General features: G+C 38.4%; 1 protein-coding gene across 3 annotated transcripts in view; it reads left to right on the top strand.

The window, feature by feature from the left end:
* Window positions 1-16,894, top strand: part of Pgant2 (polypeptide N-acetylgalactosaminyltransferase 2) — a 186,836-nt gene that overhangs the window by 127,289 nt on the left and 42,653 nt on the right. For 2 of the 3 annotated variants that reach the window (XM_071790004.1, XM_071790005.1), the window contains exons 2-3: window positions 12,517-12,689; window positions 13,227-13,346. In XM_071790004.1, the coding sequence (XP_071646105.1) occupies window positions 12,517-12,689; window positions 13,227-13,346 (293 nt within the window). Of the gene's footprint in view, window positions 1-12,513; window positions 12,690-13,226; window positions 13,347-16,894 lie in introns of all 3 variants that reach the window. The other variant, XM_071790003.1, reaches the window with a different exon arrangement.

The following is a 16,894-nucleotide window of genomic DNA, read 5'->3' as shown; positions in this document are numbered from 1 at the left end:
CCGTTCGATTAATTCAATCTCGAGCTGGAATTAAAGGAACTCGACGTCGGGATGTAAAAATACTTCTGTGCCGAGTGGAAAATGAGGGAAATCTCCTTAACCTCGCGCAAACTCACTTAAGGGATAAATTTAATCCCACCACCTATAGCAAATTGGTAAGAAGGTACATACATCGAGAGAAAGGAAATAAAAAATGAAAAATAAAGAGTTCTCACATTTTTTACATATAAACACACAATTTTATACCGAACACGTATATATAACGCCGCAAATTTTTCGCGGAAGTAACAAATCAATGAATCAATATTTACAACTTCCCGCGCGTATATAATCTTTTTATATTTTATTACATTTTTATTATATTTCATTTTTTTTTTTTATTAAACATGCTGCTATTTTAAACTGACAAAAAAATATAATGTGATTGAAAATGGCCCTCCAATATTTTATATAAATTTATATGATAAATTCCATTTGTGTATATTACTATAGTAGGGTAAACTCGGGTAAGATGGCCATACAGGAAAGATGGCCGACCTATGTTCTTTCAATCTAGATCGCCATGAAACATCGAATAAACATGGGTTGGCCATCTTTCCTGTATGGCCATCTTACCCGAGTTTACCCTAATATATCGATGATGATGCTTTATTAACATCATGAATGAAAACGAGCTTGAAATAGACTTGTAAATACACTGCACTCCGTTATTCTCGCTGTGAATCTGGTGTCTATTCAAATAGGGTCGAGAGGGCTGTCCCTCTTCCTCAGCTGAACTCAAAGTCGTCGAGAGATATTATGTAAGCGAGACGCGCGACGAAACGTCTTTTCCGTCTGCAACCTCCTGCAACCTCTTCCGTTTCTTTCCCTCCCACTTTATTCCTCCCGTGGGTACTCTTAATCTTCGCCTCGTTGCATTTTCCTGCAACCATCGCTTCCGCCCATCTTTCTCATGCTTCCCAGGACGTGTGACTCGCGCGTGACTTTACGCGAGAATGCGCGAGATTCGTCGAAGTTCGCCTTCATGCAGATCGCGGTGGGTGTAAAAAAAAAAAAAAGTTTGCAAACCTGCATACGTCGCAACCATGCGTAAATTGCAAGACCGACAGATATGGTTAAACGAGGGAAATTTCAGTGCCCCATTTCTGCCTTTGCAGCAGCAAAATGTTCCGAGAAATTTGTACGCGTCGCAACTTTAGGGTAAAATGGTGTATGAAATATATTTTTTGCCGAGTGTTACTGAAGAAAATTCATCGATTCTATAAGCAATATGATATTTTAAAATGTTTACTTTATTAATATTTACTTTATTATACTTGCTATGTCATTTACATCAATCGGACATATTGTTAATCTGTAAAATAAAAAGATAATTCCTTAAATAAAATTTACATTTCGTGGTTTATGTTATTTTCAAAACAATTATTTAGTGCGCAAGAATCAAAAGAAGTCAAAATATAAAATCTACGAAGATGTGTTAGAGAAATGGAGAGTAATATCAATAGTTCCAAACTTATATTCATATATACATCATAGACTTGATACAGCAACGTCGCGTCGGCCGTCCTATAGAAAGTAATTTTCTCTATAACCATAATGTTTTTATAAAATCGTTTAAATTTTCTTTTTTCATCTCTTTTTCTTCCTTGAATAGGCAGACTATAGATTGTTATAACGATTACCGACGCATAACACGTTCGCCGTTATCGCGGTCATCGAGTATAACGTATGTCGATCGTTTGACGACTCTCTTCCATTCGTTGATAAATTACACCGTTATCGGCCCATGCGTGAACACGCGAGAAATAACGTGTCACGTCCGTCCAGCATAACAATCAATTTCCATCTGAATGCATCACTTTCACGCCATACGTAATCTGCGTCTAAATGTATCACTTAACAATTTTTTCAACTCGCGTGCGTTTAATAAGGTACCAATCTAATAGGTAGTTGGAAAAACAGCCGTGTCAATTTCGGCAGTTCAAGCAAATTCAAATTGTCTGTTTTTAGAGCAATATTTCTTACAATTCCTCTATTCCTGGAAATTAAATAAATCATTGTTTAAATTTAGAAGAATTGAGCTAAGAAACACAATTGTGATTCTAATAATTAGTGATTTTAGTTATTATTATTATTATTAAGATGCAAACATTTTTATATAGCCCGTGTTTATATATGTATACATAACCTTCTATTTATTTAATTAAACATATAAAAATCTACATATAATATGTAGATATTATCTAGATATTTATTTGTATGTACCAAATATCGACGCTTGTCGCATAATACGTTTGTACCTTATTTCTGTTCAATGTGTATACTTCTTACGACGAAAGCACGATACTATCAGTAAAGTCACGATTCCGATAAGCGACGGCGGCAGCCAGAGAAGAGGAACTCTCCTTCTCTTTCTTTTTCGTAGCTAAAAAATCAATATGTTCTGACAACCGTGACTGGGTCTCATCTTCGATCTCCTCAACTTCATAGATATACGCTCATACTTCACGGCGACACGGCGCGCCGGGTTAAAAAGCGCGATTGGGCCGCCGCGCGATGCAAAAGTGCATTCCGCAGGAAAGAAACTGCTAAGAGTAACAGTAAATTTACATTAGAGAGGACTGCTGAAGACACGAGAAAGCTCTTCTGGTTTCAAGCTCCTCGCGCCTCTACGTCTGGTATCGACTATTGCCGTTTCTGGTTATAAGCTACCGATGCGTATTGTATTTCACATTTGCTACCAATGTTTCTAATACAATGCGTCGCTTATTGTATCGATTTATGCGTAATAATTTTTACAATTATCGTACTTGAAAAAGGAGACTGACTTTGCAGTGAAGATCAGAAACAATAATAATATCTTTATTATACATTTAATAACAAATAAGCCTTAACATGATCTATAAATAATTATTATCGAATTTAATATGCTTTATTTGTATAATGTAGTGACATTATTCATTATGTAAGATGATATGAGAATGACATTGATGCAAACATAGAATGTATGTTATGTCATCACATCTCGCGATAAGCGTGTCATAAAATTGTTATCTTGAAGCTAATGGGAGATAACGTAATTTATCATGACATGAGATCGTAAATATATCCTTCACGGCCGATGAGTAACTTGTTACATCGAGCATTCATGGATAATGAGATAGTCGTCGCGCCGCGAAATATTCCGGGCGCACTTCGCAAAACTGCACGGTAACAAAGATAAATGGAATTCCGCCGGAGATAAAGATGAAGAATCCGGGTTGACGGTTGCGCACGGTTTGAAACGGGGGTGGCACGTGTAGCTCGTACGACGTGGCATTAATGTCTCCTATATCAGCGTGATGCATGTGGTTCTGTAGACGTGGGGCTTAGCATACAGGTCACGCTAGACGCAACGGCAACCACGTGGATTACACGAGTGGTACACTCTACCTGGAGCCACATATCTGGTATTACGAATAGAATCTATGCTGTGCGTGCGTGTTTCGCGAAATTTCAACTTTATGTAATCAGTAGGTATACGATATAGCATTTTAAGATTGTTAAATAAAAGACCAAGGAATACTTCTTGTATCTACATAACGACTGACTCTTGTCACAGTCTAATATGGTTAATAAGAATTAATTACTGCAAAATTTTATTATAAAAATTGTATAAGACTATTTGCATTTAATTAAAAAGTGGCTTTGCAGCATACATTTATATCTACGAATCTCGAAAACAAAAAAGAATCTTATAAATAATATACATCGCGGTGTATTTCAATTCTGATATTTTCTTTTATCATCAGCATTTTAAACGAGCTAACTCGAAACATCGGGAAATATATTAAGAAAACCTTAATTAAATATAACGCGGATTAAAACGCGATGTTTGAGGCTCGAGCTTTTTATCTCCCATCATTGTTCACGGAAAAAATCCATTTTACCGCGGCAAGTGAAAAAATTGCCGAACTTTGTGATGAGTTATCTCTCGCTGACCTGGTTTTGTCTGAAAAAAATTTACCGTTCCTCTCAAGGGTTCCAGACCGCGAGTTAACAAACGTGATTCCACGATACCATTATGTGCAATTTTATGCGGTGTGGAAGAAAGGTGGATGGAGGGAGGAGGGAAGAGCGAGATTGCGAGAGGTCGAAAAATAGAGAGAAGCGACGAGGCAAGCTGTATCCTCGGCTTCTCTCCATCGCGGCGCATCGCGCGGGTATACGGCGGTTCACATCCGAGCGAACAGGAAGATCGATAAGAAACGTCGTTTCGTTAAGTGTCGAGGTCGCTTCAGCCTTCTGGCGGTGGCCGATCGAGGCCGAGGGTGGAAATGACAGTCATTCCATTGGGTTCTTACTATTGTTCCCGTATCTATTGGGACTGGTTTACTCACCCTTTCGCTGCCAGTCGGTGTCGAGTATCGGGGACACTAATGCCGTGCGGTACTCTCGCGCTGGATTCTTCGTCTTTGTCTCGCGTACAATGGGTTTTGTTTCGGGAGAATTTTCGCCCACAATCAGTTTACTTTGCACATAGCTGTCAACAGACGATAAGTATATATAGTAATGCATCTCCCGAATTTTTTTAGAATTTTAAAGGAGAGAAGTTAAATCAAAATAATGATTATTGGCATCACCGTTGTTATTATAAAATTTTCTGTAAGATGACTATATAAACTAGATTTGTAGCCTTTTTGAGATTTTTATAATGTAATTAAACTTCATTCCTCAATCGCTGTATATACTATGAAAAACCTTCCAAGTGAAAGAAAATTACATTTTCCGTTGATCACACAATCGTACACATAAAATTCTACTTATTTCTTCTAAAAAATTATAATTTTGTTACGTAGGCGCTGTCATAAAATTAACAGTGATATTATAGTTAACAATTTCTTCGTTCAATATCGTGCACGAAAAGAATAAGAGAAAGAGAGAAAAAGAAAAAGAGGGGATTTCTTTTATTTCACATAATACGAGAGATAATCGAAGTCTCTCCGCGAGCAAATAGTCTTCTGTACATGACATCGAATTTCACTGTCGGCGGTACATCCCGCAGGATGTCGGCTTTCCTTTCGTAGAAAGGATCGAAGAGGCAGCTGCTATTGTTGCCAGTTAATTAAGGGAATTGATGAAAGATTAAGCAATTCCTCCCGTCTTACCCGAAGCTCCTTGCGTCTTACTTCCCCATCCCATTTTCGTGTTCCGTCCTCTCTCTTCATTCGTCGGGTACGATCGAGGACGTATTGTGTACCAGAATTGAGGCACTCTGTGTAGACTTACGCATCCTTCGAAGATGGAGAAAACTCGTGCGATTAGATTGTACACATGGGAAAATTTCTTCTCTCGCGGGGAATAAGAACTTTAATGCTTTATTGGTTTTTCTAGTAAACTTAATAATTTCGATATAATTTTCCAAATACACGAAGAATACTACACTTAAGGACAGAAGTAATTTCATTAAATACAGTAATAAAGCGAGCAAATAACTAAATTTATTTCAACGTCGCTGCAACATCAATTTTTCATTTTAACAATAAGTGATCAAGTTATATAAATTATTTGGTGAATAGATCTACGCTTGGCTGTACGTTTTATAAATAAACGTTTATTATTAGTTTGCTTACGGTCGATGGTCCTCAATTTTGAATTTTAACAGAGAATTCGATTATAACGGAATCCGTACAATATTCAGTTGCATGTATTGAAAATAAATGCGCATGGGAGAAGTGGGTGGACTGGTAATGATAAATAAATTTCTGTTACACGCGGCAATACGCGCTAAATAAATTTAATATTAACGAAGGATTATGTTACACACGCCGCATTGGACGATCTGTGTGGTTTAAATGTCGTAACTTTTGTAATTCAGTATTTCATAATTTTAGCAATTTTATTGTTTAATCTACATTCATTCCTTCGTACGAAACGGCATATTCACGCTGTTATGATTAGTTATTGGCAGAATGGTAATATTATTTATGAATATACAGTCGTAAAGTATAATAACTTACATTCGACGAAGTCCATGTATCAAAACTGAACCATTGAGGATTATCTTAATCAAAGTGATGTGTGTAGCGTTTATTTGTTAATGCAAAACTATGTTAATACTGCACGATTGTAATAATCTATCAAGAAATTCTGTACTTCAATTAATATCGATACGGAATTGAATAAATGAAATAAATGTATATATAAATTATGAAAAAAGAAAGACGAAGTACACACAAAAAGTCGAAAAGAATATAATATATCTGTCTGATTTAATATATCTGTCTGCTTTCTTCAGCGCGCGAATCTCTTCTTTGCGGCAAAATATAGAAATGTGACGCAGGAATGAAGTAATGTACGTATCTTAGATTTAGCATAAGTTAGACCCACGTTACGATGCTAAGTGGATTGCTGCGGAAACATTAAATTACCTGAAAGCCCGCGGTCCAGTCTGCAATCGTCCGAAACCGCCACAGGTGACATGGGACGAGCCGACCATTAACCGCAAGAGCCCAGTGTATACAGGATGGTCGTTCCATGAAGGACTGAAGCGAGCCATCGACTAACTGGATTTACCGGACCGAATTTCCTGCGAAATTAACCCTTTGTAACCATAACACGCATTAATACGCCCTTCTTAATTGTATGACGCGCATGACGTTGACTGACTTCACTGAAAACCGAACGCACGTGTATTCGGCTCGCATTAAAAAACTAGCTGCTCGCGAAATGCATATTTGCATATCGTTATCTTGAGTTAAGTCTCACATTTCCGTATTTACGTTACCGCGCGGTAAAAATTGGCCGAGAGGAATATCAGTATTCAGTACATCTTACTCTCTTTCGGCCAAATTTTTTGTCTGTCTTACCGTTAGAATACTCCCCAGCCATATTAAACTTTAGTCTTACTTTAGCCACAGCTTTGTCCAGCTGCCATGTACTTTGATTAAAACTGACAGATGTGAGAATGAATTATTTTGTCTCACGGCGCAATCTTCTTGCCGATTTCTTCGTTTACCCCGCAAACTTGACGAATCGTCGTCGCTCGAGACGAACCAGGAATAGACCTTTTTTTTTCTCTGTGATCCTAACAATATTTAATCCTCAGATCGGATCGGCCAACGCCGCAAATTTAATACCGACGTCGTGTCCAAATGTCATCCCTCCTACTTTGTCTGCTTTCGGGCAAATCCGTTTCCGCCGCCACGGACAGTTTCTATATGCAAATCTACTCATAACTCAACGAAAACATATCGGACGGGTCCGGTGTTCTCTGTGCCGTGTGTATTCCCGCGTTTCCCTTGCTGTCCTCCTTCTATCCTCCTGTCCCTCCTGTCCTACTCTTCGCACTCCGTCGATTCGAAATGCTTGCCGACGAGCGCTCCTCTCCGGAGATGGAAATCGCAGAAAACTCCACGCCCCCTCCCCCATCCCGACAAAATTACGACATGGTGTGTATTGAGAAAGAAACAGTCGCTGTCGAACTCCTACAGTCCATATTTTCACATGGACGACACGTAGACAGAATCTTCTTCTTTTTCCAGCCGTGCGCTATTTGTTATCAGCTTTATCTTCCGTGCACGAAAATAGGTGAACATGTTCAATCCATTGAGTAGTATAAAACGTTTTTTCTTATTTTAAAATTGTAATTATGTCGTAAGAGAGTTACGACTTTTACTTTTTTAATTATAAACAATAGTTTATGTAATTATTGAACAACATAAATAGATTTAAATTTAATAATTTTATTTATTTATAATAATATATAGATTAAGTTGTTTTCCATCCTTTAGTTTCAGCGTTCTATCTTGCGTAACATGTTACGTCCATAAAGATTTACATAAAAGAGAGATGGCATCGGTTAAGATATTTTCTGAAATATTTTAATAATAAAGTACATCAAACAAGCGAATCGGACAAGCTGCCTTGCGAATAACATACTCTTTTCTTATAAATAAAGTGACCATGAAAATGCATCTCAGAATATCTCTTTTGGCTTTCTCGTCTTAATCTTCAATAGATCGTAAAGAGACTGTATCTTGAGGTACTTTGACTTTTTGATATAAATATAAATAGTATGAAAAGCGGAGAGTATGTAATATGTAATTACTTAACGCAAGATTGATAGAGATGGAAAAGATATGCAATGTGGCACGTTGCAATTAAAGATGCAAGAAGATGTATCTCGTCTGCGATTATAATGTCGACATCATTCACTTGCATATTATAATTATATTTTCTTCACTAGCATTAATTTGCCCCTTGTATCTATTTCTATTTTCGTAAAAGTATCACTTTTTTTAAGAAAACTATATTAAATATGTATAATAAAAATTATGTCAAGACATATACGTTAAATTTAAATCTGCTTAAAGGTATATCTTTATATACGCAAAATGGTATAACATATCTCTCATATATTTTGTGCGCAGTTTGTACTATTATATCGCAACTGAAACGATATATAATTATCGAAATGATATAATTATCTTCGTCGAAAAAGGATTTGAATTGGAATATAACATATCTAAATTGCAATTAATCAAACAGTCACAAATAAATAATAATTCTCTGTGACTTTGTGCTTATGCCTTCGTTATCATTCGCGATGTGATAAAGCTCTTTTCATCAATTTATGTGCTCATATCAAAACGGCCTAATAATAATATGTCAGTAACTGGCTTACATTACAGCGTACACATGCTCCACGGCAATAACCGCATTAATAATGCCACCCTCGTTGATAATAATCGTGAAATCACGTACCTTGGCAATATCGCGTCGATCGATTTCGGTTATTCGACGAGATAATACAGAACAATAACGGGGAATGACATATTCGCTATTTTCTCGCTCATCGTAAAACCGCATTAGCAGAGATCCTTTTCTTTGAATGTCGATAAAATTTTTGTGCGTATACTTTATATTTAGATAAAAGAGACGGTTCGTAATTAGCAAGGTCAATGTATCGATAACGTTATCATATTTTATTTTCAGATAATGAGAGTAACTATAAAATCTGAAGTGCTTGATTAGCTGAGAAATAAGATTAAGAAAAACCTCTGCATAGTTATATTGAAAGCCTCAACGCGTATAAATTGATCGATAACGACAAATTAATAAAAACGCGCGAAACTTAGCGTCATATTCTATCATTAACATTAATCTGACCTCGGGGTAATATAACTTTGGCGAACTGCATCCAAGTACGTCACGCGATCGAGAAAGTGTCGTGACAATGACAAATTAACGCGCGATGCGAATCACGGCATTCTTTGGCGAATGCATATTTAAAAGAAGTTAAAGCGCGCGCGTGCAAATCGACGTAAGTCGATCAACAACGGTCGCTACGAAGTTCCACAGCAATTACGCGCGTAAATAGCATTATCGGATGCTAAGTGGCTAAAGTTTTAACTTGATTTCTTTAACGTAGGGGCGAGGAAGAAAGGCGTCTTCCTGTTGCTCCTCAAGCTGCCTCTTAAACTCTTCTTAATCTCCGGAGAGTTCCCCTCCGAATAAAATGAGAATGCTAAATGTACACTGTGCACGCAGTACATTTCCCGACGAGAGAGGATGAAAGAATGAAGAAAACCGTTAAACTATATACGACTCCGCGATGGCAAATAGCGCTGTCACATCGGTAAATGGCATAAATCAAGTTTAATCATTATTCGAAACCGCATGTCCGCGCAGCGGCCCGCGAATCGACCTTTGATTCGACATGCCCTGTTTCCCGCTACTTCTTTTTATTACTTGTTTTTCTATATCATTTTTCATACTTCCACCGCAAGTTCGTTGCAACAAACGTGTGATCTCTGCGCGCGGCTATTGTCCGAATGCTATGTATGCATCAGAAGACGCTTCCGGCTTCGCGTATCATTGCATTGGCGCATATAAAATGAATTTTATGGGAGTCACGTTCATCGCCTTTGTCCCGCAAAAAGAAATGGTATCTCCGCAGCGCTAACAGTTGTATTTGTAAAATCAACAAAAGAAAAAACCTCTGAAAACATGTGGAAGAATAAAAAAACATTCTCGGTGAGAGACTATACAGTACATTTTTTTCTAAATTTGCGATACTGGTCGATTTAATTTACAATGAATATTTAACGGAGCACTATAATATAATGTAAATAAAGTATAAGAGATGTGTGCAGAACACACACAATGCATACGTAATTGTAATGTTAATATTTTCATTTCCCGAGAAACTCTGGAGGTGTTAGTTTTAACGATTTTGCTGTCAGTTAATTAAACAGTCTACGAATTCAGCAAATTAGCGAGTTAAAATTACTGCATGCAAATTACTAAACGTAACTAATTTAAAAAAAAAAAAAAATATATATATATACATACAGTAATATACACATTAAAATGTAATTACGTTATAGGAATTTATACGATTATACGCATCTTTTACGTTATACTAAAAAGGACACTTTATGCTGCGGTTTCTTCGATCACTGGATGAGGACTTCGAAACTGACATTAAACTCTGAGCCTTCTTAATGCGATGTCTTTGCAGTAATATTACATTACATCACATGCACAGTTAAACCTGATGCAGTACGACGTTATTAGATTGCCTTTACCGGAATTGCGGAATTCGATGCGAGAAACCGGAAACCGATATTACTGGCAGTGCTAATAGTGCCAATACGTCGCTGGAATGAATTTGTCAGTTGCGACGTGACGCAGTATAATTACGTAATTGTAATGGTATAAATGTAAGACGGGGTCACATGTTAATTTGAATTTAACGGTTGCAATCGCACGATTAGATGGATATATATTATGAAATCCTTTTTCTATACTTTTATAAATTCGCCTGTGCGCGATTGCGTAACGAAAGCTGAAGAAGGCGTGAGTTAAAATATTGATTCACGCCACTTTTGCGTTCAACCCATTCGGTTGCCGATCGTACGAGGGCATTTCATGCGAGTTTTATGCGACAACGCGGATGTTCGGCGTCACGTGGAATACCGCCGCTGTGAAACCGGATGCAACAGCCTGCCGCAGACTGACCATCCGAGTGAGCTTCCGGTTGTAATTCGATCCGTGACCCGTGAATTAATATTTCATCACGTTGCATATATAGCTTCTCTACGTAAATCGCCGCACTATACGTTCTCTGCGCTCTTCCCCTTTCCCCCAGCGGCGGCGCCTTCCTCATCGGCTGTCGCGCCCAACATTTTATACTTCTTCGCTTTATTCGCTTCCTTTTGTTGGACGTTTTCGCGCGTGAGATCGACGTCGTAAGGTTAACGATCCGTGCTCGCGGAAAATACCGCCATTCGGATTGTAGTCGGGGGGCACTCCCGACGGAGAAGAATCGCAGTGAAATTAACGGTTGCTCGCCCCGCTCGCCCCCGTCATCGTACAATGCAATGCATTAATGGTTCTGGTGCAAAACGCACTTATCACGCTTACTCTCTATAGGTCTCAGGGCGTTTACCGTTTCTCCGGCTGCAATGCTGCGTCCATTCTGCCGCTCGACAATTGATCCGACAACCTCTGTTGTTTTGTTTGATCACGCAATTCGGTCTTTCAAACACTGCACAATCACGAGAAATGTTCAATGTGTCATTAAAATTGACAATTAGATTGTTTAAAAATTAATTAACACAGGCATATTCGAAAAAAACTTGTTGAATACTGCAAACGAGCAAAGGTTTATCATCCATTCGAATATTCTACAAGCGTCCACTGTTAAGCCACGAGTGTCCGGCTGAAAATAGTCCATGTACCGCGACAGCGTTCCCGATCGCTTACGTTTTACATTTCCTCCTGAAACGAGGGCGATTTTAAGTTCGTCCACGTAACCCCGCAACTTTTGTACGTGCCGAGCTCATGCCCATGAAAATGTCCGCTCTTATTTCCGAAATGTCGCGAGAAATCTCCGGTATACCTCCGCGGAGCGCGAGTCCTCGGAAACCTGATGAGCGAAGTTCGATGACCTATATATCGACGGTACAATACATCTACCGGCAAAGGCACAATGCAGCCGCGATACGAAGACCCTCCGTGACTCCGCAGCGACTCGACGAAATCAATACGGCGTATATCGATGATGTGTCAGTACGCAGACCAAACCGCGTCTTGCCTTACAATTGACTCCTGCGCCGAAGCCAAGTGGTCCAAGCGAGGAGTTGAGGCCGAGTTACAAAGGGCTGAGACTATCCCACCAATCTCGGAATTGCTTGGACGTTGGACGGCAGGATGTTCAACGAGAACAGATACAGCGTAACTGCATTATGTTGCGAGACATAGTTTGCGATATTTCGTTATTCGAACAATCTAATATGAAAGCTCTCATACAGTTTCCCAAATTAATAAAAAATCATTTAGAGAACGACAATAAACGTTCGACAATAATCGACTCGATTGTCTGGTCTGCTGATGCGACAACTCCGAGTCTATTAAGAGATTATTGAAAGTTCTGAAACATTTGTTAAGCCGCTAACTTTTAATGGCTATACACCTACAGTAATTTGAAAAGTGACAAGTTTTAATTGAAAATAATCTTTTTGTTAGCAGAACGAAAACAGAGCCTTACGGCTGAAAGAGCCCGCGTCCCTGGGGCTTTCCGCCAGCGGAAATTCCGGCGGGTACATGGATCCAGACGGCACGGCCATTGTAATGTCATCCGAGCTTCTGCCAGCGCCGACTCCGGATCCGAGAGTGACGTGGAATTACTTTGACGAACAGGGGTGAGTCTGGACAGACATCTTCCTTCGCCATTTATAGCTTTGCAATATGCATCTCGAACATCATTCACTCGCGAGCGTATTTTCCGCGGTGTCGGTCCGCAAACACTCTTAGACACTCTAGAAAGCATTCGCGGATGTAATATTGATTCGGCGAGACTTCCGACTTCAGTTGGCACATCGACATTAATTATTTCGCGGGTTCGGCGCGAATTATCTTCGAGACTCCTTTTGCAACGATCCATTAACTTTCCGCCGATTAGAAACTGCGTGTTGCGCATTGCCGGGATATATCCGCGCGTTATTACTTGCTGTATTACGTTTGGAATGTTTCATTCTCCACGCCATTCGTCAGTACTGCTATCCGCAACGATCACAGCCGACGTGCCGTTATAATCGTTATGATAGACGTTGCGTTTTACGGCGCGACCGTTTCGACACACGTGATAAACACACCCAAACCCGAATTCCGAGTTTGACGGGAGATTTCAAAAAGAAATAACGAGAAATTCAGTGGCAATAATTTTCTTTGTGCAACAGGTACGTTTCAAGAGGTGGTCTACGTGCAGGCGAGGACCCATACGCGAGGAATAAATTCAATCAGGAAGCTTCCGACGGTCTTCCGAGCAATCGTGACATCCCCGATACTCGTAGTGCCATGTAAGTAACTTATTACGTAACGTTTGGCGATGTATTGTGTTGTTTTTTTCCCCTCAATTAAACGCTATTAAAATATATCTTGCAAATGCATCTTTAGACACTATTTAATTATTCTTAGATACATATTAAATTATTAAACATATTAATGTTATACATATAAACACGATTATTAGGCACATGATTAAATGTATGTACATAGATGATTACATATATAGCATATATACATGTATTTGTCATTTGACACATTTTGCATGCATGTAACATATATGCATGAATGACTTATTTTTAATATGCACAAAAATACGAAAATACCGTATAAAGTGAGCTTAATAATACTAGATAAAATAATAAAAGATGATCGTATTGTCGCTCGTCTCTCACAACCCATCGCAATATTCATTCGCTTCGCATCGTCCATTGACAAAAACGTCGAAAGCGCATCGAAGACGATTGCTCAGAGTTACAAAATTGTCTCGCGGAATAAATTCTCCGCGTCCGTAAAAGGCGACGGGACAAGTTTCCTCCGTTTTAAATAATGCATCGGCCCGTACAGTCGGTGAATACGATTTCGCGTCAGACAGTCTCCCGGCAAGACAAGCACTTCGGGATGAGCGAGAAGACGGCGAGAAGAAATAAGAGGACGCAGAAATTGGCCTGTCGGTCGATCAACCCGTTTATACACTACTATTGGCAGCTACGTGATTCTCTCGGCGTATATTATTCCTCGCAAATGATCGGCAAGATCGCGGCGCGCCATTGGGAATTCATGCGGTATCATGACAAGCTGCCATACATTCAGACCGCCAAACAGCAGTTACTCCGCCGAAGAGGAGCGGCAAGATCTCGCAAATACTGACTAGTAACATATTTCTTCCCGTACAAGTACAATAAGCTATAGTCGTACATAGTCATTTGCAGAGAAGAACTTTTATCCAATTATCTTGAAAATTGATAACGAAAGGAAACAAATTATACGTAATTTCTCGTAGCGGATATTATATCAAAAATATCTATTTTATATTACAAATTTTATTGTTTAAACGTACTGAAGAAAGGATATGTTTTTTACCGTCTTTTTGTTTGTAGGGTACATAATATCAATAAAATAGAAGGAATCCATTTTTGCGTACGCAGCTGCGAATATCTCCGGTAATTTCTTGTGAAGAGAATCCAGCATCAATCTGACATCCATTTCATCTATCAGATATATCATACTTTCATTTAAAAAAAGATAATAATGCGCAAATATATCGCGAAATTGAACATACGAAAATTCGAAATTCCAAATTTTATCGTTGCATTGTAAATGTAATATATGTAAGTGTATACAAATACATAAAAGCGATAATAGCCAAGAAATCTTTCGAACAGGCTCGAGTGTAAAACTAATTGGCAGTTCCTTTGCGATAGAATCGCAAAGTATATACTTGGTGCAATTCTTCCGATCCATCTAGGCAATCTATCTTCTTTGTACGCTGTCTGACACAAGGCACACACATATACACGCGCGTACACATACGCGTCTTTTTATATCATGAAAAATTCAAAGGCGGCATGAAGTTCCAATACATTCAGACCGTAAAGGAGTTTGAGTTTGCTCCCAAGAAAAGCGATAAAGCCGTGATCATAAATTCCTACCGATACACATAGATCGTCGCGGTGCCGTTGTTACATGCCAAACGTGTCAGCCGCCCAAAATACGCGTCCATACATGAAGTCTCGCGTGAAACTAGGTGTACACTTCCCATGTTTACGATCATTGTATAATGTTTGCAATGAATATAAATTATAGCCGTCGCGATATCTGCTGTTATACCTTGTCGCTGGAAATCATGCGAGGATCAACTGTTTGTCATAAAGATTAATCGGTTATCTCTAATGTACGTGCTATGTAGGCGTATAATTATCATGATGTTATTGGCAATAAATCGCGTTTTCATGTATACATTAATTTTCCCATTGCATGCGCTTTATTAAAATGTCATTAGTTAAGTGCAGTGGATATTTATGGCATGTGATTCACATATTTTTACATACATGGTATTCCAGGTCAGGTCAATAAAACTTTATTTTATAGGAAATTTGAATTTGGAACAGAAAAAAGTTCTTATAAACAAGGTTCGGAAGCACTTCTTTAAAAAATTTACTTTTACTAAAACCTTTAGATACTAAAAAAAAAGGAATAATACAAAGGTTACATTAATGAGACCGTTTAGAAGGAGAACAATTTTATTAAAAGTAAAAGGAAAATAATTTTCAACCAAATTATTAAATATATTCAAAACGATGTCCCTGTTCATTAATACATTTTTGGCATCTACGCAATTTTGACTCACTGCATTGTCCTATAACTTTTTAACGAAGCGTTCCCGGACCTATATGTTTATAAAAACTTTTTTGTTCTAAATTCAATTTCCTGTAAGACCCTGAAATTTCATTGACCTGATCTGAAACACTCTGTATGTCGTATAAAAAATGTAGAGTACTTATCTTATAAAATGCAAAACAAATATCGAAATACGTACACAATTTATTGAGATCTAGCACTGCTTTCTTATTTATAATCAATGATTATAGTTTAATTATATTGACTACAAAGATTGTAGAACATAGAAAAGCTCTTTTTTATTGCAAATATTATATCGCTGATGTTCTTCGTTCATAAAGTTAGTTTTGTGTGTGTGTGTGTGTGTGTGTGTATTATTCTGAAAAACATGTTGAAAAATGTCTCTGCAAATAGATAGAGAAATATTGCGGATCTGTACATATCACGCTACGAGGTAAATCCCGCTTCAGGAAAATCGACGCAGGAACGTGCTTTGCAGCGCATTCTCTGTGCGAGATGAATTTTTGCGCCTCCTTGCTCGCGCAGACAGACGTGACCTCGCGAAAATGCCAGGAAGTCAAAGCCGGGCGAAGTTACGCGGTTCAGATGAAAAAGAGATGGTACTTTTTGCCTAAGACGAAGGTCATAGAAGGGTTCCGGACTCGAACCTAACGGTTAACCCGCAAGGAAGAAGCGGCGGGACGACGGGAATTGGAGAACTCAATAGAATTGAGTTTGCCAAGTTTTTTATAGGCGGTTCTCGTGCTTAATGGTATTGCGTGCTCTTGTTACCCTACGCCAATATACCGTTAATAAAAACGTAGGGCTGACCTGAGGTGCTCTCGTCGCTTTTATCGAGCGTATACGGAAGTAAGTACATTTTAGCTCGAAATTTCATCCCTGCACGGCTGACAATTACATAACGAAATTTGTCAGCAATCGTGTGGGATCAAGGAGAAGATTTACCGAGAAAAATAACTTTGGTTTTATCGTGAAAATACTTTTGTTAAAAATGAACTTTAAATTGATAGAATTTTCAATTGTTCGCGTACAATATAATTATATAGCCATCAGGATAATTGCAATTTAGTATAATTATTTTGATGTCACGGAATGTTACACGGATGGACATCTCTTGACCAGAGAAACCATACTATAATCCAATTCCACAACTAATTAATTCATTATCAATGCAACTGATATTGAATATATCACAGTACAC

The sequence above is a fragment of the Temnothorax longispinosus genome, chromosome 10, assembly GCF_030848805.1.
Source record: "Temnothorax longispinosus isolate EJ_2023e chromosome 10, Tlon_JGU_v1, whole genome shotgun sequence".
In the NCBI taxonomy this organism is placed as follows: domain Eukaryota; kingdom Metazoa; phylum Arthropoda; class Insecta; order Hymenoptera; family Formicidae; genus Temnothorax; species Temnothorax longispinosus.
Note: the sequence above shows the minus strand (reverse complement) of the source record. Positions and strands in the feature narration are given on the sequence as shown.